Raw genomic sequence first — 25,021 nt, 5'->3', positions numbered from 1 at the left:
GATCAGCAAAGCGTAAAAAGCATGACTGGCCATTCATTAGAAGTTATTTTCTCATTGAGCCCCTCGTGGATGTTTGGCATGAATGGGGGAATCTATTCTGCCGGGTGTGCCGCTGTCACAATACCCGAACAGGCACTGCTCAGCCAAGGATCTCCGGGACAGCTGCTTCAACAAAAGTCAAATAACCTTTGTCAAACGAGGTATGGGAGTGGGGGCCCAAAACCAGGGGGGTACCTATAGCATATATAGCATAAAGGAAATATTTAAGTGTATGTAAACTCTGATACAGGCCCTCTCCTAATCCCTTGACTTGTTTCTCCCCAAAAGTGACTCATGACTAGGACATCCATTAAGGCCCTTTGTAACACCTTGGACTTGGATATCCTCTTTAACCCAATAAGTTGGCCAGCTTAATTCAGTTGACCAGCTGAGATGATGTAAACTCTGATACAGGCCCTCTACTCATCCCTTGATGTGTTTCTCCCCAAAAGGGACTCATGACTATGAGATCCATTAAGGCCCTTCGTAGCACCTGGGACTGGGATGTTCTCTTTGACCCAATAAGTTGGCCAAACAAATCCAGATGACCAGCTGAAATGATAAGCGTTATAGCAAATGATAGTTCACGAGAACCCCCTCATTCAATCAGATAATGGTTAAGTAGGACCCCCTCACCTTGACCATTACAACTGCCGGCCCATTGCAGGTCTTGTTGAGGTTGCTGCGACACTCTATCTTCATCTCGATTTGTTCCTCTCTGTTGATGTAGAGTTTGGGGATGGTGTCGAGCATCTCGCTGTCTAAGGCCACTTGTTGGGACTCTCGCATAGAGGCAGTTCTGGCAAACATAGAATGACTGTTAAGGCAATCGGCACTGCAAAGTCCCTGTTATAACACAGATCCTTCACATCGATGCTCAGGCCTGCGATGTACAGACTCTTGAAACTTGTATAACTAGCAATGGGACCAACAGGAACACAAGAGTACAGCGCTGTAAAAACATAAAATCGGCTTGTATGAGCAATGGACTTCCTCAAGCTCGAGAAAGTCCATTGGACGAAACGCGTAGGGGAGGAGCTACATGCTGACGCTAGTGTATGGAGTGGAGGAGACAGAGCTGAGCTCATACAAGCCCATTTTATGTTTTTACAGCGCTGAAAAACTCTTTTAAATGTAAGTGTTCTGATTTTTATAAATAAACTATCATCTAGCAGTTTTACACTATGTGCCATCTTGGTTTTCTATTTTGAGCAGATAAGAGATTTGGGAGAGACATCGGGCGGACTCATCATTTCCAGCTGTTGGTGATTCGGTGGAGAGGGAGACATCGGACACCAGGGAATTTTGCAGAGCGTTTAAAGACCACTTGGGTGGTCAGAACTATCTGGTGAGTGTGCTGGTGTTTGTGCACCTGGTGGTGGATCACTGGTGATTAATTGACGAGGAATTGAAGCACAGAAGTCACGAGTGATTGTGGAACTTTATACGCAATGATTATTTGACTCAATGATGTAAAGAAAGTGAACACAAGGGTTTCATCACATTTATTTTTGATCATATCAATTTTGGTAATATTTTTATATGGACTATATATAAGTTGGAGTGAACATGTTGTATAATTGTCACTAAGTATATGCACTTAGAGTTTTATAATATTAAAGATAGCGCAGTGTCTTTTGTTTAATATAATGTGGGAGAAGTTTATATAGCTTCTCTTTTATCTCTGCAGCTGTCAATAGGGTGTTATTGAGGATTTTGGGGTAGAGCACTATAGCGCAGATAATCATTTGTTTTACTGTGCAATATGCTACCATTCATTCTGAACGGCCCCTCAATGCACCCGTGGTGCGTTGCTGTGCTGCTGTGTTCCCAAAGAAGGGCTCAAAAACATATAGTCCAAACAGTATTTGTATCAGCATGGATGAGAAGGTATGTCAGCAGCACTCCATGGATCAATAACATATTTGGTTGTATCACGCGGCTGTAGATCCTCCAATCATCTCTGAATGGGCACTGACACTGTCCTTCCTTCTGGAGGGGGGGGCTACTTTTGTTCCCCATGGTCCCTGTGTGTGTTGTAAAGTAGTCACCGCTCCAAGCTCGCTCCCGTGATGGACTACAATCTCATGTTTAGTGTACTAATTTGTATTGAGATTGTAGTCCATCCCGGGAGTGAGCGTGGACCGGTGACTACTTCACAACACACACAGGGACCATGGGGAATAGAAGTAACCCCCCTCCAGAAGGAAGAGTAGGAGTACTCATGCAAATGCTCAGTATCGGAACCTTCCATAATCTTTCCTGACTGACCTTCTATAAAAAGAGTCATCTTGGGTTGTCCACTATATGGCAGTCTTACATCAGGGTAATTATCATCTAATGTTTAGGAACAAACATTCTGTAGACTCCATATCTGGCACTGACATTATACAACAAAGCAACTGCTGCACAACTACATGTCAAAGTGTTCCCCACATTCGGCATCTGGCAAAGCATGCTGGGAGTTCATTCCTCTGTAATTAGAACAAGAATCGTCCTGCTCTGCTAGGCTTAGTCATTGGTCTGCGACTTACTTTGCATGCTGCTGCAGAACCGTCAGGTCTTTGTGCACAAGTTTCATGGCATCCTGGGTGTTAAGAAAACATGATGGCGGAATGACCGGTACAGGTGGCTTCATCAGCTGCAAGGTGGTACCAGGGACCGGGGCGCTGTGCTTCTTCAGGCTAATCAGGATTCTGTCCTTGGCTAGAGAGACAAAATGGAGCATGCTGGTTAGAGGGGCTGGCAGGGTGCTGTACATAGCTTCCTGAAAACATCACAGCACCATGCCTCAGTACTCGTCTCAAGAGTTCTCGCCACTGATGCAAGCAGTGGGCTGGCTCTTGGGAGGAGTTATGCAAATTTAAAAATGCCTTGATGGGTGGATCTTAGTCTGGAGGAGTAAGCTTGCCTAGGCAGGCTGCATTTGCATAAAGACCATCCTAGGTAATGCCCACATGTGATGCTGAGCCTCCATGATTGAAAGAACTGAAATGCAATTAATGAAAGGGGCGGGCAAAGAACGGTCAGGCTGGAGAGGAGGTGCTCCAGACAGGAAATGAGGCGGGCTCTATTTAACTTGCTGCAGCTTGTAATGCACATTGTGAGAAGCTCCCAGTGGGCAGTGATATCAGAGGAGCCCATTTCAGTCCAGGAGAGGAGCTGGTACAACTGTGCAAGACTGAAGGGAAGGCCGGAGCCCAGATATAATAACTAGGTGACCCGACAGTCATTTGGACACCACAAGCTATGTGCCACTGAGCCACGGACCTGAGGACAGTAGCCAGCAGTTCATACGGTACCTGTGGCTGATGGCGGAGCATCCACAGTAACAGCCGGAGTCAGCAAACTGGTGTCCATTTCCACCTTGATTTGGTTCCAAGCGTTGACAGTTTCCTGAATTTCAAATATGATCCGTTCCATGTTGATAAACTCCATCCAGAGATTCTAAAGAGAGACCACACACCGTGAGACCACACACCGTGAGACCACACACCGTGAGACCATGTACCACCGAAAGATTCTGCTCCTTCCACTGTCCAGCTTACATATTTAATCAGATAATGAAAAGACAAAATAAAATTAAAAACATGTCCCCTTAAAACCCTTAACCTGCAAGTGATCCTGAGGAAAGCAAAAACCCTCACCAAGCGAGCTCCGAATGTGCTCTAACAGGAAAAAAAAAAGGACTTCCTCATCCCCAAAGGCAAACAGATCCCTGGAGCAACAATGTACAGCAATATGACTTTAATAAACACTTTGTAATCAATCTATGGAGTTGGCCTGGGAAAGATTATTCCACAATTTTTTTCACAGCACTTACTGTGCTCTTTCATTTAAAAGTTGAGAATGCTCTACAAAACCAGCGTCATGGGTGCACCATATCATAAATGCTTAAATGTTAGTAAGGCCACCCCACAAAGAACAAATATACAACCTTGCCAATCATTTTTATAATGTCTCTGCGCCCATGTTTGTTTATGAAAAATTTCCCCTTCGAGGAATTACCTGTTAATCCTCCCAATCGCCCCTGCCAATCACTCCACAATACTTCCTTATTCTCTGGTGGCAACAAACTGTGGGCTCACTGAACCTCTGCAACGTTGCTACCAAAGTCCACATGCTAACCTTCCTCAACTAAGTAAGCCATCTCTCCATCTCTACTCACAGCTTACTATGGGGCTTGGTCCTGCTATGCCAGCACGGCCCAAGTCTGGCGCAGGGCTAAGCAGCACATCACATGTTCTGGTGAAGTTGCGTCAGCCTTTCAGGCCCTCCCAACCCACCTAGGCCATGCACAGCCGAGTGGAGATGTCAGTTAGTATCTGATCCGCCCCACAGGCCTGTGGGGCAGATCGGATGCTTGCCTGACAGCTCCGCTCTCCATGGCCTAGGGAAAGGCCTGAAAAAGTGCCATCACCAGGACATGTGACCTGGTGTAGCTTATCCGAGCACCTGACCCTGACCATAGTGATGGAGGAGGATTACACCTCATAGTAAGCCTTGAGTAGACATGGCTGAATTACTAATGGTGTATGGCCAGATTTAAGAGTGAAAAAACTATCTGGGTTTGCAAATATATAAAACATTTGCTTACAAGTTTGAAGACCTAAACCAGAACCAAACCGCTCTGTGCTGCGCACGGCCCAAGTCTGCTGCGGGGCTAAGCAGCACATCACATGTTCTGGTGAAGTTGCGTCAGCCTTTCAGCCTCTCCTCGCCCACCTAGGCCATGCACAGCCGAGTGGAGATGTCAGTTAAGTATCTGATCTGCCCCACAGGCCTGTGGGGCAGATCAGATGCTTGCATGCCAGCTCTGCTCACCATGGCCTAGGTAGAAAGGCCTGAAAAAGTGACACCACCTGGACATGTGACCTGATGTAGCTTAGCGGAGCCCCTGACCCTGGCCATAGTGATGGATTACACCTCGCAGTAAGCCTTGAGTAGACATGGCTGAATTACTAATGGTGTATGGCCAGATTTACGTGTGAGCAAACTATCTGGGTTTGCAAATATATAAAAACACCTGCTTACAAGCTTGAAGACCTAAAGCGGAACCAAACCACTGTGTGCTGCGTGCGGTATTGCTATAACGTGCGAGTATGCATGGCAAAATGAAGCTAAAACCATTATAATGTCTCATTAAAACCAGAGCTAAGAAAAAGTCAGCATCACCAAGCTTTCCAGACTCTAATCATATATGAATTCCGTCACAAGCTGGCCGCCCGTCCTCCATGTCCTTTCACTTGTTGTACTGCTCACCTGCTCACCACGCATGATCTTGGCCAGCCGGTGCGGGTCGTACTGCTTGGTCAGTGACGGGATGTAGACATCTCCTTTCTGAAACTTCTCATCTTCCAGCCACACAATAAACACATTAAATAGCCTGTAGGAGAAGAATAGATGGTCTGGGCTTTCATTGACAACATGATCATCCTGATTTAGCAAACATTGGCCGATGAAAAGCAAAGAAAAACCCTAACTAACCAATATCTGGACACACTGCCGTTGTGTCAACCACAATACGGGCCAGCTCCTACTGCCTGCACTGCCACAGTAATGAACACTTGGGCCAGACAAGAACTGAAGCACCACCACAGTCCCTTCATTATATACCATGCCTTTTAAAAGAGAACCAGTTACAACTGGACTCACAAGAATCTGAATAATCAAGCTTAAACCACTACAACGGTGCAAGCCTACATTTGAATGATTGACATTTTCCCTCCTAAAGGGGTCTATTTATATCCAATGCACAGTGCCATTCACCTTATGACTCTTTCTAAACCTTTGTTCTGTGTGAAAAGATGCAAAAAGGGACATTCTTAGATATATTTTCTTTTCCGGTTGAATGTGGGTAATGTAATACTGCAATATGGCCACTAGATGGAGCACAGCAAAGTATGTATTCATTATGGCCATAATGCAGTATTACATTACACACATTCAACCTGAAAAGAAAATAATATATCAGAAAGTCCCATTTTGCATCTAGTTGCACCGAACAAACCTTCAGAAAGATTGGTAGGGCAAATGGCTCTGCAAATGGGTTATAAAAAGACCCCAACGTGTATGTCAAGCCTGTTTTGGAGAGATTAGGGATGGATTAGGACTCCTGTTAGGGTTTGAAGTGAGGGAATATCTGAAACAGGGACAGAGACAGAAATGCATGAGCCCGGCGAGGGGGGAACCCCCCACCTGCACTGTTTAGTTTAGTGTAAAGCCAGCTTTAGGGTTCAGATTATAATGATTTTGAACAAATGGATAATTGGATTGAAATTCCCTTTTAAGTTTCTAGTATCATCCACCATCCTACTCAAGAGACTCCTCTCGGTACACCCACCGCTTTAGCAATGCCCAAAATCCCACCCACTGGGACTGACACTTTCCCAAATGCATCCTGGTACTGGTAGTTCGCTCAGGCACGCCTAATGGCAAATGAATGTGGTATCAGTGTCTGAATGATCCCTCCTGCCAGTGGCCGGGCATAATGGCACTTTGCAAGATCAACTGAAGACATCACAGACCTTCTAAAGCCTTGGTTCTCAACTGGTGGGTCGTGACCCAAAAGTGGGTCGCGACCTCATGTTTAGTGGGTTGCCACATGCCTTCCACTTTTCTAGTTGAGAGGCTCCTTTGCCCCCCCCCCCTACCACAGCACTGTCAGTTCTCGCGCGCCAAGCAGCCATTCAAAATATGCTGCCGGGTGCTGAGTGTCAGCTTGAGGTGGGCTGGGGGTATGGCGGCGAGGGAGCTCCATCCCTACGTGCATTGCTTACAGCTTCCTCACATGTCCTGTAGAGGTGACTGGACTCCCATTCTGGCTCCCAGCACCTCTACAGGGTGTACAAGGAATACATGTATGGAGCTCCATCACAGCACAGCAGCCCACACTGGACCCCAGGCTAAGAAGGATCCACTCGTTCTTGTAAGGTAGGGAGACTGGGTGGATCTTAAAAAAAGGAAAAAAATTTTTTGGAGTGCGTGTGTTAGAATGTCTGTGAGTGTGTGAGATTGTGTCTCTGGTTGTGTATGTATGTCAGTGTGCACACCAGTACAGTGCTTAATTGCACAGCCCCATGCGATTAACGCACTGTACCATACAATCGTGCATTCTGATGTGGGAGGTGTGTTGCGTTGACATTCATTTGAATGGTACCCCAAACGCACCTCCCACCCACAGTTCATACATTCGCTCCGGAACGCATGGTACCCTAATGCTGTGCATTCCCTTGCAGTGCGACTTGGGTCACGACCTAATGACCAAGGACAGATGTGGGTCCTGAGGTTGCGCAGGTTGAGAACCACTGATCTAAAGGACCATTTCTACAAATCTGTACTGAAGATGGGGAAGGGAAGTATTATGGAAAACTGAAAAGTTTCAGCTTTAAATATAATTTACTTGGGGGGCTGGCCCTTTAAATCTGGAATACCAGCAATAAGAATTTACAGTTGTTGGATTCCTTACCTGACCAGCTCCTTATGCAGATTTGGAGACGTCATACACTCCGGTGAGCTTCCCCCAGAGTCTGAGAAGACCGGAGACCCGTCCATGGGGCCGAGGGCTCGGATGGCTTTGCTGGCCAAGTGTTGGAAATCAGCCACTTCTATCAGGCGCCGCTTCATCTGTTTGAGGAGGTGATGGTGGGCCGGGCTGCTGAAGAACCTCCTACCGATGCATCCTTCAACCGGTAACCTGAGCACAGAACAAACATTTGCTACAAGACCAGGTTCACATTAACGCTACGACACACATCCAGGATTTATATTTGAAGAAACCTTCCCCTATCTCAGCAGATCACATCGTGAATGAAGTGCAAACAGCCTTGGGTACCTGTGTGTACTATTCCTTAATCTAATGGGTGTCATGTGACCCCAGAAACTGCCTTTCCTACAACTTCTTATTGGCCCCAGAGGCTGCCCAACCAGCTGAAGAACCCATAGGACATATGTAGGCAACCTTGGCACTCCAGCTGTGGTGCAACTACAAATCTCACAAGACATTGCAAGACTCTGACAGCCACAGGCACGACACCAGGAAGCATGATGGGATTGGAATTTTAGCAAAGGTGGAGTGCCAAGGTTGCCCACCCCTGAAATAGGGAGTTGAGGGAGGCCCCCGTGCTAACTCAAATCTATAGCTCTCCAATCAGCAAAGCTCATTCTTCCTGCTGACTGGAGAACTCTAGCTTTGCCTAGCAGGGGGCATGTTGGATCTCTGCAGAGACGCCACTGCTTTTACACACAGAGCAAGGGTCCTTCCCTGCAGGGGGCAGGATAACAGTCCATGTATCGCTTTTTTTAGTTTTTGGGTTTTCACCAGATCAAAAACAGTGCATGCAACAATAAAAAAATAAATCTGTGGCACCATCTTACCCATACTGCGGTCCTGGCCGGCTCAGATATAGGAGGAAAAACTTTTGCCAAAAAAATGGTAAGAGGGGGTGGTCTGCCGGGGTAGCCATGGCTTGGTGAGCCCAGCGATAAATCAACAACCTTTGTATGGAAGGCACAATGGGCAACTTCAGCTGCTGCTGGGCTTTCTGCAAACACAACAGAGACTCCATGATGCAAAAGGTTAGTGGAAGCATTACAGCAGATAAGGATCTGTACAGGATCAATGCCAAGGTGCACACACAAGGAGCGAGCGGGACCGCTACTAGAAAATCTCTCAACATGGCATGGGAGATGGGTAAAAGGGTCACCCTTTAGTGCCAACATTTTTTTTTTGAATAAACTTTTTTTTATTTTCATTCTAACAGTATAAAATGTACAAAATATTGAATCATATACCAAATGGACATTAAAAGTAAAATATAAGGAAGGAAACAGGTTAATGATCAAAACATTTTCACATGTTAGCCACTTCCACTGTTAGGGGGGTAAAGTACCACAACCTCGGATCGTCAGGACGACGGTATGTTAGTGCCAACATTTTTAAAGTGTATGTGAACCTGAAAATCTTTCATTCAGTAGGTTTCACTATAAACAGTTTTCAATTATTTTTGGGGGGAATCTGTTGCAAAGTATTCCCTTCAGATCTTGCCTAGAACAGCACTTCTGATTTTAGATTGACAGTGTTGAGCCACTGCCTCGCAGTTAGCAGCTGTATTGTCAGCCTGCCATGTGTGCTCCTTCCAGTTGACCACTGGGCTGCCTATCAGGACTGTAGCCCAATGGCCAATTGAAGGACGCCTTATGTCAGGCTGACAATGCTGCTGCTGCTGCTGCTGCTGCATAAGGCAGTGGTGCAGAAGACTTTAGCAAAAACAAATCTTTAAATGTTTCAGGACATTCAACTGTTCTGTTTCTGTTTCCTGACATTCAAAGAGATAGAGATGTGGATATTTAAGTAGTATTATGGCAACACTGCTTGGCCACCCGATCATGGTCGCATGATAGAGATCACCATTATGTCCAATGGCCAGACATGGGGAAGATAGCCCCATAGAAGTCTATGGTGCTTTAATGCACAGGCATGGCCAGGATATAAACAAGCACTGGAGGAAGTGGCTGTCGGATCGAGGCAAGTATGCATCTGTGATAGAGGAGGTGGGGTTGGGTTAGAGGAAAGGGGTAAAAAGGCTAAAAAGGATAAGTTACTTTTGTTTTTAAGTGCATTCTTACTCAAACACACTCAGTGTGTTTAAAGGAGAACTATGAGGTGAGTGATTTCCACTCATCCTCATTGTTTGAGTTGACGTGCGACAATGAAACTGTCACACGTCGGCTCAATAGATCGAGAAGTGAGCGAACACATACCGTCGCTCGGTCACTTCTCGATCTATCCATGCCGAGAGCCGTGACTGTCACGAGCCGTAGCTCGCGGTATACTGAGCTTTGGGTCACAGGAGGACGCTAGTTTGTGTCCTCCCATTACCCTTAGGAGAACTATGGGGAAAAACACTTACCCCATAGTTCTCCTTTAATTTCTCAGGATACAAACACATTGCCTCCCAATTGACTCCCACTCGACGGTGATCGGTTAGCAAAGCAATGTTCCCTTACTTTACTGTGTCATAAATATCACCATCTCTTTTTCCCTCTCTCACTGCTTTGCCACCCGATCATGGTCGAATGATAGGGATCACCAACTGGAAGTCAATCTGTTTGGATCCTGTGACCTTAAAAGGATAAGTGCAATTAAAAAAAGAATTCTACTTATCCTTTTTGCCCCATTTTATCCCTTTTCTCTGACCCAACCTAACGCCACATCTCCCCCTGTACAGATGCATACTTACCTCGATCTGACAGCTGCAGCTTCCAGTGCTTGTTTATATCCTGGCCATGCCTGTGCATTACAGCCCCAATGACTTCTATGGGGCTGTAATGCGCAGGTGCAGCAAGTACAGTGAGACTTGCAGCACTGAATGTACACCGGAGGCCGCAGCTGTCAGATCAAGTGAGTATGCATATGTAGATGGGGAGGCGTGCTTTAGGTTAGGCAAGAGTAAAGGGGCATAATGGATAAGTGCGCTTTGTTTTAGAGTGCACTTATCCTTTAACTATGGTCAGTAACAGTGCATATTTGCAAAGTTGCTTGGTGTGCCTGAATGTTTTTAAAAAGTAAAAATTACTTGTTAAAGCAAATCTGTGTGGGAAAAGAGGAACCTACACCTCCAATTCCTATATCGCCACCACTGAATCATAGTTGAACCCCTGAACTTCAGGGTATTCTGGGGTAGGAACCAGCTTCTGTGGTGACCATCTGTCCCCAACTGCCTCATGGGCCTTACACTTGGTCCATCTCTGTGATGGGTGGCTTCACCATTCAACAGCAAGACTTGAAGTGAAAGGAGGCAAGACAAACCCCGCATGCAAGAAAGTTGGTTAGAATTTGTATTAGGGATGCACCGAGACCGATACTAGTATCTGTATCAGTGCCGATACCTAGTATTTGGGCGAGTACTCGTACTCGCTCAAATGCTCCGATACTTATCCCGATACCAGAACTTCCAGTCAGAGAAATATTTCCTCTGACTGGCAGTGCCGTAGGGGAACATGGAGCCAGCTTCGCATGCGAACAGGAAGCTGGGCGGGGAGTAATGACCTGCCTCCTGGCTTCCTGATTGGCCAGGAAGCCGGCTCCATGCTGATTGGCCTGGGAACCAACTTCCCATTAGCAGTGAGCCGGCTTCCCGGCCAATTAGGAAGTGGGTCAATACGCACCGCCTGGCTTCCTGATTGGCCAGGAAGCTGGCTCCATGCTGATTGGCTGGAAAGCCAGTTTCCCGGCCAAGCACAATCAAGCCGGCCAGACAACATGAGAGCCAGCTTCTCGGGCAATCGGATAGCCCGGGAAGACCGCTCCATGCCAGCGGAAGCACCGGTATCGGTACTCCATATCGACCGAAAGCAAAGTACCCGTACTCGATACCGAAAAACTGGTATCGGTGCATCCCTAATTTGTATTATACAGCAGCCTGGATTTAATGGGCTCCAGGGTGTTCTTTAGATTCCGAAGGAGATACCTTAAGAGCCTGATCTGGAGATATAGAAGGATTGCTGAGTAACTCGTATTCCACAACCCGCCGCAGCTGAGAATCCTCTTCAAACAAAGACTCCGTGTTCAGCACAGTCCATGAGAACCAGATCTGAAAGGACAATCGATTGCATAAAAGTATTAGAAACGCTCCAGTTACAGAAGGGTTCAACTGACTGTCAGAGTATACACAAAAAAAAGACGAAAGCCTGATAATAAAGATCAAAATTAACTGATTTCTGTCTTGTTGTACTGTGCCCTGATCAACTGCGACCCTCTTCTCCAAATCACAAAAAATAATAAAAATGCAGAGATGACCTTAAAGTAAAGGAGTAAAAAAAAAAAAAAGCAAAAAAAGGTTCACAGACTAGCAAAAACAAGCAAAAAATAAAATTGGTTAAAATGAAAAATGTCACAAGTGACGAGAGGAGCATGGAGCCGCTTCCTGGCCAATCAGGAAGTCGGGCAGCTTGTAATGATTTGCTGCCTGGCTTTCTGATACCGGAAGTATCGGGTTAGGCATAGGAGCATTTGGGCGAGTACGAGTAATCGCCCAAATACTCGGCATCGGCACCGATAGCATTGATAGATAGTATTGGTGCACCCCTAGTTAGTGGTATACTGTATTTCTTAACTACAGATAAAAACAAAAAGGACAGGAGCGCAAATACCAAAAGTGACGTGAATGGATTTGATTTGGCCTAGTGGATCTATGTAATAAGGATTGTTGGTGGATCTTTGTGTGTGGAATCTGGGTATATATGGCAATGTTATAGCAAACAGAAGGACTCCTCCCCATTTTTTCTCCGTTCCTGACCGACGCGGCTCGGCCCGGCCAGCCGAGAACGTGGGCGGCCATACGGATGCGCACCCCCAACGGATCAGCCTCTCATACCACCGGGGACACCACCGGGGCACTTCGACCCAGGATCTGTCAAAGGAGGGCGCCACACGGACCACGGGGGAGCTTCTAACCGTAAGTCCTTCTGTTTGCTATAACATTGCCATACACACCCAGATTCCACACACAAAGATCCACCAACAATCCTTATTACATAGATCCACTGGGCCAAATCAAATCCATTCACGTCACTTTTGGTAGTTGCGCTCCTGTCCTTTTTGTTTTTATCTGTAGTTGTGAATAGACTGGGTCCTCTCCCTGTAGTGAGGAGCTTTGCACACCTACACACAACAGCCACCGAATTGAAGTTTGCCCACAGGAGTGCGCTTTATCCTTTTTGTGTTTTCCATACTGTATTTCTTGTCAAATTAAATGTAATGTCAGGAAAATACTGTATTTTGGCCACTGGATGCAGCTGAGGAGAAATAAATACTTATTTGATATGCTCCTTAGCTCCATCGAATGGCCATAATACAGTATTTTCCTGATATTACATTTCATCTGGAAAGAAAATATACTAAGAAAGTAAATTTTTGCCTGCATTCACACATACTGAACATTCACAGTTTCACAAAAAAATGTCTCTGGAAATTGTTTACACCACATAGTGTTTAAAAAGTGCTAGCTATTTCTTTAATTTAGGTTTCTCTCACTGTCTGGGTCCCCACCCGGGGCATTCGTCCTCCCTATTCGTCCTGGTGACTGTTAATACGACGGCAAGTGATGTTAACATCCAACATTTTGAACGATCAGCAGAAGAAGAATAGAGGCAAAATCTTCCAATGGGACACTTATTTTCCGGTGACAACCGTCTAACAGGGAGTATCTCTCACTTTGGAAAGATTTCCTCCCACTTCCTCTAGTGTCTACTGGACAGGAAGTGAAGAGAAATCTCCCTAATGGGACACAGGATGGCACAAAAAAAGCGGACAGGGGTTTTACCCATTCCCCAGTCCAGTGGTTCTCAACCTGTGTAACCTCAGGACCCACATTTGTCCTCAGTCATTAAGACGGGACCCAAGTTGTACCGCAATGGAACGCACGACATTAGGGTACTGCGCATTCCGGTGCGGGCCTACGAACTGAGGGTGGGAGGTGAGTTTGGGGTATCATTCAATTGAACATCAACGCAAAAAACCTCCTACACCAGAATGCACGGTATGTGCGATTGCGTGGTACAGTGCGTTAATTGCATGGGACTGTGCGATCAACGCACTGTATTAGTGTGAACGGGCCCTCAAAAACACTGACAGATGCACTCAACCACAGACAGACAATCTCACACACACACACATACACACTCCCTAAAAAGTTTTTAAGGTCCACCCAGTCTCCCTCCCTGACAAGAACTTGAGTGGATCCTCAACCTGGGGTCCAGTGAGGACTGCTGTGCTGTGAAGGAGCTCCATCCATATATGCATTGCTTGTACAACTCCCTTGCATGCCCTGTAGAGGTGTCGGGAGCCAGAATGTGACATCACTCTGGTCCAGGCACCTCTATAGGACACGTGAGGGAGCTGTAAGCAATGCACGCATGGATGGAGCTCCCTCGTGGCCATAGCCCCAGCCCACCCCAAGCTGACACTCAGCGCCGGGCAGCATATTGTGAATGGCTGCTCGGCGCAAGAACTGACAGTGCTGCACTAGGGGGAGGCTGAGGAGCCGCTCACCTAGAAAAGTGGAAGGCATGCCGCGACCAACTAATAATTAATAATAATAATAAAAAAAAAGTCTAAAAAGTTTTATAGTCTGCCAAAGAAATGATTTTGGTGATCCCAAATTGATGATGAAAATGAAGACAGAAACTGCCCAGAGTAACTTCATAAAAGGGCTGGAAACAATATTTATCATAGGCCATGTTCCCCTTAGTACCTGAGAAGGGTTGTAGTTGGAGTCAATAAAAGAAGGAGTCACGTTGCCGGCCACAATCCAGCCGACGAAGGAGGAGAGAATGCCGCGGTCACAGTGATATCCCAGAGCATCCTATAAAAAGAGAGCAAAGAATTATGAGAAGCAAGTCAGTCACTTCTATATCCCCAGATATAAGAGAGAACTCCATGTGACAGCCAGTCACACACTCCCATTTCATGTCAACCCTGGAAGTATGAAAGGAAGCATCTGATTGGTTGGAAGTAAAAGGGTCTTCTATGATGGACGGTGCCCGGTAGGTACCCCATGTTACCTTGTGCTGTTGGTAGAGCAGCTTCTGCACGCAGTCCTCCTCCATGTATCTGAATGCCACTTTACACAGCTGGTCCATGAGGTGAAGGCTGCTTTTATCTCTGTGCCACAGCTGCTGGCTTATAAGAACCTGAGTCCAGAACTCCAGCACCGCCACGGGGCCCACTTCGTTGGGATTAGTGCTCGCCGCAATATGGGACTATGGAGGGGAAAAAAAGAGGAATTGTCATTGTTTTCCAAGCCTGTGCTGCTCCTTCTCTAGACTGTTCCATTGCCTCTGCAGATGCAGGTGTTGGGACATATCACCTCCTACATCCTACCGCAGATTATCACATCAATACATTCTTATAACAGAGGAGAGTTCCATAAATGATAGCCACCATATGTGGCAGTCTACACGCCGCTACAGCCCAAATGGTTAGAGCAAAACTAAAATACGATGAGCAACTTAAAACACACCTGCATGAAATCTGTACAGCAGAGCCCAGACTAGGAAAGAAAAAAGCAGCAGAAGGAGGCAATCGGATGCGCTGCAGTCCATATGTACTAACAATAGACATGCTGATAGGAGGAAAGAGCGGACTGATAGAGAGGTGAGCGCATTGCTGTGCTACTTCTTCTTTCACTGTCCAGTCACAGGTTGGGGGAGGGACAAGACCTGTAAATGTTACTTAAGTTAGCAGCAGAGAAACAGAGGCTGTGCGCTGCGTGGCAGGACTGTATACATCTTAAAACTAGATGGACAGAAATACCAACCCATCGGCAGGTAAAACAAATCCTATATATGAATTGCATCCGTGTATTTGGCTGTTTGCCGCTAAACAAATGACTATTTCTGCCCAGTTTTGGCCTAGATCATTTCACTGGGTGAGGTCCTTCCATCCTCGGGGCAGCCCATCCTCTCCTCTTTCCTTCCCATCTCCTCCTCACCTGGATCATGTTGGTGAGCAGCTTCACATTCTCCCCATAGTTGATGGTAGTCAGGTGCTGGGTGACCTTGTGAGTCATCTGCATAGTCATCCCCTGAGGAACTCCGCTGTCCAGCTGCAGGAAGAGCTGTATAAAGGACAAAAACCTGAACAAGAGAGGAACGGATGAGAAAAAAACTCAGAGAGAAGAACTGTATAGACCTCAGAACCACCATTATCACATCTGTAACAACAATACAGCTGAGCCTTCCATCAGAGGGAAATGAGTCTATAACCGCCATACACGAAGACATTGTTTAAGGCAAATCAGGCCAAATGTTTTAAACTTGAAACAGACCTCAAAAGGGTGTTAAACATAACAGAAGAAGCTCAGGCTGCAATACTTACCTATAGTCCGGAGCTGTATCGGCAGTACTTCTTTTTTGCCACAAGATGTCCTCAGTCTTCCAGATTGATTGACACCTAGTGTCACTCAAACCCAAAGACTGAGGAGATACTGTGAGTACTGCTGTCCCCATGGTGGCCTTCATTCACAGTATATTAATGTGGAGAGCAGAGCACTGCTTTTGCACCAGGAGATGATCAGTGCATCACATGAAAAGAAAAAAAGCATGCTATATTGGAGGCCCTACTCTGCTGTAGGCCCTACTCTGTCTGCTGTATTATACCCAGAGTTACTAGATGGTGCTGAGGAGCATAGAAATTTCCACTTAAAGTGACATTAAAGTGTATATTTTTTCCCTCCCCCCACTGTTAGTGTCAGCACTTACCTTAAATGATGTCTCTTAATCCGATCTTCTTCTTTCCTGTCGTTTTCATTTGTCCCTCCAGCGGTGCGGCGGCTCTCTGATCCAGCGGTGACTCCTCTGTGCTTGCTGGCACTTCCTGTCCCACGGTGTCTGCACCCGCACGCATCCATAGACTTACCTTGTGTCTCTCCTCGTCTCCCGGCCGAAAATCTGAACTGCGCATGCGCCCACCCCAAGATCCTTTACCGGCCACCCAAGAATTTTTTTTAGATTTTCGGACGGGAGCGCGCAGGGACGACACAGGTAAGTATTAAGCTGTTTGAAAGGGGGTTTCTTTAAGTTATTTTTTTTTATAAAAATGTGCAACTACCACCATTTTATTCTATAGGGTCTTGGCATTCAGAAAATATATAATGTTTGGGGGTTTTAAGTCATTTTCAGGCCTAAAATGTGGAATATAACATGGGTGCAAAAAATGAAAAAAAGGCCTCAGTCATGAAGGGGTTAAAAAAAATGTCCAGTGTATGCTTCCAGCTCACTCGCAGTATCACTAAGATGATGAGAAGATGATGGCAGCTCGATGGCCAAAGAAGAGTGATAGGAACCCAGAAGAACCAGTGAAGAAGAAGATGAGAGCGGACGAAGCAATGCAGAGCAGCTTTGATCTGTCATCAATGGAAAAGGTTAGCAGACAGGTGGGTCCACCATGAGGCCCCATTCACACCGGGCATTCTGGTGTTCCAGTGGCAAGAACCTAAGGACTCGGGCAGGAATGCCAGGTGACCAAGTTGAGATGCGGTAACTGTACCCCTTCATGTGAATGACAAGGTGACAGCAGCCACATCTGTTAGCACCAGTCCGCATGTAATCATACATAGTGCTACAAGTCCATTAAACCCTTTATTGTTTAGCATAGAGGACTTACAGCTCATTTTTCAGGAGATAGCTGGGACAAGGATAAAACATGGGCAGGAGTTTATCCAGAATGTGGACCACGGCACGGAGATGTCTTGCTTGTACGAGATCTCCCAGCATCATTACGCCTTCCGCACAGAACTTGTCCACACTGTGGAGACAAAAACATGTCAAACAAGATGGAAACCAAAACCTAGATAGGACCATAGACACACAGAGGAAAACCATAACTTCATGTCTGACTTCTTATCCTGAAGAGTCTAACTCTAAAAAGATAGTCATCAGGGCAATCAGGGGTGCCGTACCCTTCCAAGAGCAATTCGCTGGCTAGAATGAGCGAAGAGCACTTTCACTATGGATTCCTCACAGGCGGAGTGCATTTGGTATCACTCCGCCTGTGACAGGAGCAGGCGCTACAGAGGAAGCATCGGCTTATGCGGCTCTGCTCCCTCCGGTGCCAGCTCGCTTCCTCTAGCGCTGGCTTAGTTGGCACCGCTGATTCTCTCCTGCCTCTCCCGCGGCTCTTCAAGTTCCCCCTTATGCCACCACCGGACCTGGGAATAGTCACAACTAGGTCTTATTTTCGGGGGTAGGTCTTATATTTTAGCAATTCCCAAAAATAGTACTAGGTCTTATTTTCGGGGTAGGTCTTATTTTATATATATATAAATAAATCTTTCATCAATAAACCTGAGCAATGATAAAAAAAATGAGGCCCATTTACACCACTGTTCTGAAGTAATGCCCGTTACCTGCAAGATGCACTGCACCCCAAGGCACCTTCACAACTCCCGGCAACGTGTGGTACCATACTACTACTATGCCTTGCAGCCGTTCCTATTTTTGGTCCATTGTGGTGTGTTAGGCACCTCGTTAAATGAACGTGCTGCCTTAAAGCTGAACTCTGGGCAGAACCTTTTGGAAAGGTCATTCTTACCTTTAGGCAATATGTTATTGCTTTTTATGGCAGTCATCCACCAACTGATAAACCCCAACGTGAATCCAGCAGAATATGGGCTCATTTTCCTATCATTTCTGTTTTGTAAGACTGTGGCCACTATTGCTCACTCCTTCCCGGGCCGCCGGTCTTGTAGCATCCCCTGTGTAGTTCCTTGTAGTGGGAGGACCTGGGCAGCTCAAACCCCCATTCTTACTGGTTTAGTAACAGCATTGTTTGATTCACAGGCCACAAGACTCCTGGTCTGTCCTACCACCATTACTAAGGTCTGGCCAAACTACTGCACAAAATCCCGCCCATATTACACCCATTGTTGGCTACAATTCCCATTGGATGATGGGAATTGTAATGCGTTCTTGTGGTCCTGCACAAAGACCAGAAGTAGCATCGGCACGGCACAAATACCGCCTTCAGGTGCCCGGACGTAGCTGCCATTGCTAACTGAAAGAGATGACGTCATCAAGGTAAATTGCATAAAAATGTGGTTGCTTTATAATAAATTGCACATTTCCTATGTGTATGGATCAGGAAGTGTATGTAAAAAGTAGTAACCAGTCCCGAGTTCACATGCGAGCATAAATGTACCACAATGGATACCGTTGGTGCTAATAGGACCTTTAAGACTGAACATTCAGTCTCTTCCATGAGCTCCCTTTACAGTAAATTATGTTATATTGGTCCATATATAAGTTGAATCGATGTGACTTGTCCTCCACAGACATGAAACGTGTCAGGTAGGGACGCACCGATATATCGGCCGAAAATTGCCCTTTTGGCCAAATGCCGAAAGTGCCATTTTTCTGCCGATACATCGGCGCATCCCTGCTTTCTTTTCTCCCCGCTGGGCGCTGCTCTGTGTCCCAGCGGGGGGGGAGAGAAACTGTGACAGCCGGCAGAGCGCTGCGGGAGGAGAGAGCTGCCAGAGGCCGGCGTCTCTCCTCCCACACCGCTCAGCCTCCTATCACAGTCCGGCAGAGCGGTGTGTGGGTGGAGACAGCCAACGCTATCACCGGAGGCTGAGCTCTCCTCCCTCACTGCTCGCTCAGCCTCCTGTGACAGCTGTCAGGAAGGAGAGCGGGTACTCTCTGATCAGTGATCGCTGAGTGTTTGTACATAATTGAGGACAGAGTATGGTTACAATATCCTCAATTATGAATGAATGGGAAGTGATCTACATCACCTCCTATCCATTCATGATTGTGGTTATAGTAAACATACTCTGTCCTCACGTTATGAGTGAACAGGAACACTCAGTATAGAGGATTCCTGGTTATTTATATCAGGGGCTGCAGAAAAAGAGATTGAGGACTCTGTGCCCTCAATCTCTTTTTCTATTTTAAAAGGGAAATATCAGGGGTCTGTTTAGACCCTCAATATTTCCCCAAAGCCCCTAAAAGTAAAAAATATAAAAAGTTCATAAAAAATACATAAAAATAAAATATTTGAAAAATTTGAAAAAAAATTTAAATAAAAACATTTTTGGTTTCGACCTGACAATTTTTTTAATTTCGGTTTTGTTTCGGTTTTGAAATTTCCATTTCGGTGCACCTCTAGTGTCAGGAGTTTAGTTTTCCATGGCAGGGTCTGGAAATCGAAAAAACACAACATGGAGAAGACATCAGCCAAAACACCATGCAAAGCTAACTCACGTGTGTCCAACAGAGGCCGCTGCCAGAGCAATGTAACAACCAATTGGCACGCTGGATTTAACGGCCTTCAGTACGGGGTGTAGTACGTTGGCTTCTGTCAGATCCGGCACAGCATCGCACAGCTGCCCGGGTCGGTCATTCCTGTGTAACTTCAGCCTTAAGACCAAATCCCAAGCCCACTGGTTGAAGGAGGCTTCCGGGGTCTGTCCTGTCCGGACAATGCTGGCCAGGTAAGAAACCTAATAGAAAGCATTCAGTGAGTGGATCAACATGGCTGCCCTTATCATTCAAAACTAACTGGGGAACGCAGGCACCTTCTTTTTTATTAATAAAATATTTCATATATTTTGATAGCCTAATATTATGACACCTCTCCCCTACCACCCCCACATGAAACCTCACCTCCTCCTTACATACATGATACCAGCAGCTGTAAGAAAAGAAGTTGTGGAAGACTGAGGTCACTTGCTTGAGCTGAGCCCATCACACCTAAGGCTAGTCATACCCTTAGATGGAGGAATCTGCACTATTGAATTATATTGAACACCCGCAGCTGCCTGAAAACCCGAACAGCGAGTACAACTGATAGGAAGCAGTCACTGTCTGGCTGATAACTTTCCACCTGATTTAGAAATGGGGGGTGGGTGGTGCTTAAAGGGCCACCCACGGCTTGAATTTTGGTCCATTCAGCAGGAATTGGCCAAAAGTCATGGTCGCTGGTTTACAGACTAAAATGCATGTCTAGCCAAAACTCTTACTGCATTGTTAGAGTGGAGAATGCTTTGGACCTCAATAAGGTTATTTGTATCCCATTGGGGAAATTTTCCTTCATGTTCTGTCCCAGAAACACAACAGGAAGTGAGAGAACAGAAATGTTCCCAAAGTGAGCAGTAACAGTGGTCACCAGCCATGACAGTGGTCACCAGGACACATTGAGAAGGTAAATCACCCCAGCTGGGAGCCAAGGCCCACCTTGAGAAAGGAATTCACTACCCCAGAAAGTTGGGCTCCTGGGCCTCCTTTCTTTACTGGTCTTCTGCCTGACTAAGTCGCTTTTGTATTCTTATGCTGGTAAGCCTGAAAGCGCGTTGCTCCGTACAGCGTGAAGGGCCAGTTGTTGATGTGGCAGGAGCTATGGGGAGAAGCGTGCAGGCAGCTCATATAACTCTATGGAGACACAGGAACTCTGTGCTCTCACACACTGCTTCCTGCAACTGCAAGTTTGGAGAGCCGCACAAAGACGGTGTACGGCCTTGCATGCAGACAGGATGCATTCAGGTCCGTACACTGTCTGTGGGCAGTTGTCAAAACTTGGGACTGCACAAAGCAGTGTGTTAGGGCACACAGCTCCTGCGTGTCCACACAGTTACATGAGCTGCCCGCGCACTGCTTTCCACAGCGCTGGGCACATCAACAATCAGCCCTTCAGAATGTACAGAGCAACATGCATGTGTGAATGAGGCCTTATTGAGGTGTGCAACATACCAATCTTTAAATCAATCACCCCAGATGGGACACAGACAGCAAATAAACTCTGATAGGGGATCAAACCCTTTCCTACTCCGTCCAAAGCCCTAAAAAAAAAAAAAAGTTCTGGCTCCATAAGATTTCTAGATGTCCAAAGATAATATATGACGGTTATGCTCCGGGCAGAAGACATATCCAGAGATAACCAGAGAGAGAAATTCTTTATTTGGATGAACTGACCTGTTTAATACTCTCTGAGATGATCCCCGTGTACGGTTTGTCCGAGATATACTTCTGATAAGCCTCCAGAACCATCAGGGCCACCTCGATATGTACAGAGTGATCCAAGTGCAATGTCTTCTGTGTGAGAAACAAGACATCAGACATCATAACCCCACCTGACATGCACTAATATAATGATTTTGGACCATTGTTTTGTTGGAACACACATTTTAGAATTTAGAAAGTGAAACTGCAGCAATATGATAAAAAAAAAAAAACATACTGCCTCCAAACCGTGCACCACCCCTCAAATGTGGAAGTTTGGGGGGTAGGGCATCATTTTGTTAATCACATGGCAGAAGTTAAGTGTAAATACTCCTATCAAATAGGTATTGCTGTATTGGCTACTGTCTCCATACCGAGCCGTTGGTGCCCCAGTTGAGCCCCTCCAGGATGATACAAGCCAGTTTGTTCTCCACCTCAGAGAGGTTGTAGTTGAGCAGCCAATCCCTGATGACGCCGATTTCTATTGCGCTCGGCTTCCAGCGGTGTAAGGGTAATTCTTTAAATAAGTACAGTGCAACCTAAGAAGAGGAATAGCAACGCAAGAAACATTTTAGAAACCATTTCAGAAACCTGTACTGAGACAAATTCAGAGAATGCCATTGTATGTCGACCCCAACAATAAACTCTTATTTGTTCCCTTTCGATCTGTTAGGCCTCAGTCACACTTGCGAATGGGGCCAATAGGGTCAGGCTCAGTGAGACTCATGCGAGCTGCGGGAAGCACTAGTCAAAGCTGTTAGAGCTGAAAGTGCATGCAGCAGTTTGCAAGTAGCTAGACATGCTGCGATTACCTGCCAATGATCGCCCCTGGAAGCAGTTTGCGTCTAGGAGTGATCATCTGCAAGTAATCACATGTCCAATTACATGCGAATGGCCGTGAACTGCTGTGTGCACTATTAGCGCTTCCTGCAGATGGCCACATGAGTCTCACAGAGCAATTTGTAAGACTCACCCAGTCGTGCGAGTGGGACCTTTAATATGCAATTAAAAATGTTGCGTTACATGTTTGGCATGTGCAAAATGATGTCTGGAATTCAGAGCTGTCCTGTGTCCTGTGCACAATTCCTCGGTCCATGATTACCGTCCATGTTGCGAAGAAAGGGGCATTTTAGGTAGTGTAGCAAAGGAGAACTGGACAGGGCTGATACCAAACATTTTCTGTGCACAACATGACTTAATTGCTGAGTGCATTTCTGGAAGATCAACAGGTATTTGTTTGCACTTGTAAGGTCTTTAAAGTCAGAGTGAAATCTGGGTCAATGCCTTAGAAAGTCCTGAAGCCACTGGGTCATCATTACAGACATGGAACCAACATTTTGGCATTAATCGACATGAATTTATAAAACAATATAAAATGAAAGAATCCCACCATTCCCACTTTATCGATGGTCTCTCGAACACGTTCCAGGATAATAGATATGACGTCGCTGTGTGCAGCAGTAATTGAAGCTAGAAGCTCACGTCCCACTTTAGAATAAGCCTCTCTCGTGGACAGACTGACGTAGGACACCTGGGAAGATGACGAGAATTATGAGAGATGATCTCCAGACTTTGTTTTATATCAGATCTATAATGAAATGATAAAGAGCATTCCAGGCAACAAGTGAAACCAGTCTGTGAGCTATACCATCCTGCAATCATTGCAATTGTGCTTAAAGTGAATCCCCTGCAAGGTCCATTTTTTTAAATGTGCTCCCTTCTCACTACAGTAACAACTGTAGAAAACAAAGTAAAAGTGCACTTATTCTTTTTAGTCCCCACTGCTGACCTAAACGATCCCACCCTCCCCTTCCACAGATGTAGAATTACCTACATCTGGCAACTGCGGCTTCCTGTTTGTTTACATCCTGTTTTGAAAGTCTTTTGTGAGCTGGTTTTGCATGCACAGAAGCTCCATGTAATCTTCTATGGAGCTGTGTTCCAAGGCCGGGAATGCTTGGACGACGGCCCCATAGATAGGGAGCTACTGCACAGGTAGCTCCAGTGCACAGAAGACTTGTGGAACTGAATGTAAACAAACACAGTAAGCTGCAGACGCCAAAACAAGGTAAATGTGCATTTGCAGAAGGCGCGGTTGGAATAGGTTAGGTCAAGAAAGGAAAGGAGTCAAAAAGAACAAGTGCACTTTGTTTTAAAGTGTACTTATCCTTTAAGTAAGAGGGGAAGCTGAGCTATTCCCATGCATGCTTTAATGCTACCATAACCAGTAGCACATGCTCACCTTTCAAGGTTTGAGGCACTCCATTTGGAGCTGAAGATTCCCTCCCTGCCCCCATGTAACAGTGCTGTGCCAATCATCAAGCCCCATTGGCTCCTCCATACCAGGCAGCACCAGATATTTTCTTTAGGAATAAAAAAAAAGGCTACCACAGTTCTGCCTTTTCAGCGATCCCTTCTCATCCAAACTCCTGATTGATCAACAAAGGAGCAAAAGCAGACCAGTGACGTTATCTGATGCCACGCATGCAAGCATCTTCATAGTACTACATCAGGCAAAGCAACACAGCCCAGACTGACTAGTAGTACTGCCCCTTCCTCCCCATCTGCCCCTGTGAAGGAATTTTCCGGAAGCTGATGACAAAGTTAGATTCACTTATACTAGAAGAGTAAAAAAAAACACATTGCAATGACATACTTCATAGATCTCCAAAGCAATGGTCTTGACCAGCTCCTCATCTACATCGTGCTGCTTGGTCTGTGCCATCTGGGCGTACGTGGTGAGAAGACAGATGCCCTCCGAAATGTTCATGGTGGAGAAATAAGCCTCAAATTTTTCATGATTTACCAGATCTAGGAGTCAAATAAAACAGAGAAATGATAACACAATTAAACAGCCGTTAGAGTTTAAAGAGTCCGACTATAATGGGTGAAGCCAGGTGGGCCGCGTCACCCACTGGATTCTTCTATTTCATAGGAACCCCAGCAATCAGATTCCCTGTAACAGCTGCAGGCCCTGTTCTTTCCAAGTTTGTGTTTTTAGGTGTCAGCACCCATGTTTGGCTCCTCGTGGCTCTTTCTGCTGAATTCTCCAGAACGCAAAAATCCAATAGGAAGAGAGAACCTCTCAAAATGGTCATGGAAGTGTGCAGAACCAGGAACTCAAACCTAGCCGGCATGTTTCAACCAGTGACACCATAGGATGCGTTGTGGGGGGTGGGGGGGTCAGATGGTCACTGTGAAATGGTGACAATCCGGCTAAGCCAGCCAATCAGTGTCTCTGCCTCAAAACAGAGCCCGCCCTTTGATGGCAGCCATAGGAAAAAGAGGAGGTCAGCTTTTAAGGGTGGAGGCAGAGCAAACACATCAAGGGCAGGCAGGCAAATGCAGATACAGTTATAGCAGACCTTGCAGTAACATACATTGTCATTTGTCGAGATCCCAGGAATGATGAAGATCCCTAATCTCGCCAGAAGACTATTTTTAACTGGACTGAGTGGTATTCATTATTTCTTAGGAATCTCAC

At 46.0% G+C, this 25,021-nt stretch overlaps 1 protein-coding gene across 1 annotated transcript in view; it reads right to left on the bottom strand.

Annotated features, from left to right (window-relative positions):
- The window catches only part of EPG5 (ectopic P-granules autophagy protein 5 homolog), an 83,297-nt gene that overhangs the window by 35,804 nt on the left and 22,472 nt on the right, over nt 1–25,021 (bottom strand). The window contains exons 11-26 of the mRNA XM_018568281.1: nt 24,194–24,348; nt 22,928–23,068; nt 21,912–22,076; nt 21,511–21,630; nt 19,804–20,042; nt 17,207–17,347; nt 15,534–15,678; nt 14,605–14,802; nt 14,295–14,405; nt 11,511–11,633; nt 8,416–8,582; nt 7,508–7,735; nt 5,302–5,425; nt 3,342–3,486; nt 2,574–2,745; nt 676–838 (exon numbers count right to left, since the gene is read on the bottom strand). Coding sequence (XP_018423783.1) covers nt 676–838; nt 2,574–2,745; nt 3,342–3,486; nt 5,302–5,425; nt 7,508–7,735; nt 8,416–8,582; nt 11,511–11,633; nt 14,295–14,405; nt 14,605–14,802; nt 15,534–15,678; nt 17,207–17,347; nt 19,804–20,042; nt 21,511–21,630; nt 21,912–22,076; nt 22,928–23,068; nt 24,194–24,348 — 2,537 coding nt within the window. The remainder of the gene's footprint in view (nt 1–675; nt 839–2,573; nt 2,746–3,341; nt 3,487–5,301; nt 5,426–7,507; nt 7,736–8,415; nt 8,583–11,510; nt 11,634–14,294; nt 14,406–14,604; nt 14,803–15,533; nt 15,679–17,206; nt 17,348–19,803; nt 20,043–21,510; nt 21,631–21,911; nt 22,077–22,927; nt 23,069–24,193; nt 24,349–25,021) is intronic.

Source organism: Nanorana parkeri, unplaced genomic scaffold, assembly GCF_000935625.1.
Source record: "Nanorana parkeri isolate BGI_ZX_2015 unplaced genomic scaffold, ASM93562v1 scaffold1166, whole genome shotgun sequence".
NCBI classification, from domain to species: domain Eukaryota; kingdom Metazoa; phylum Chordata; class Amphibia; order Anura; family Dicroglossidae; genus Nanorana; species Nanorana parkeri.
This window is presented reverse-complemented; position numbering and strand designations above follow the sequence as displayed.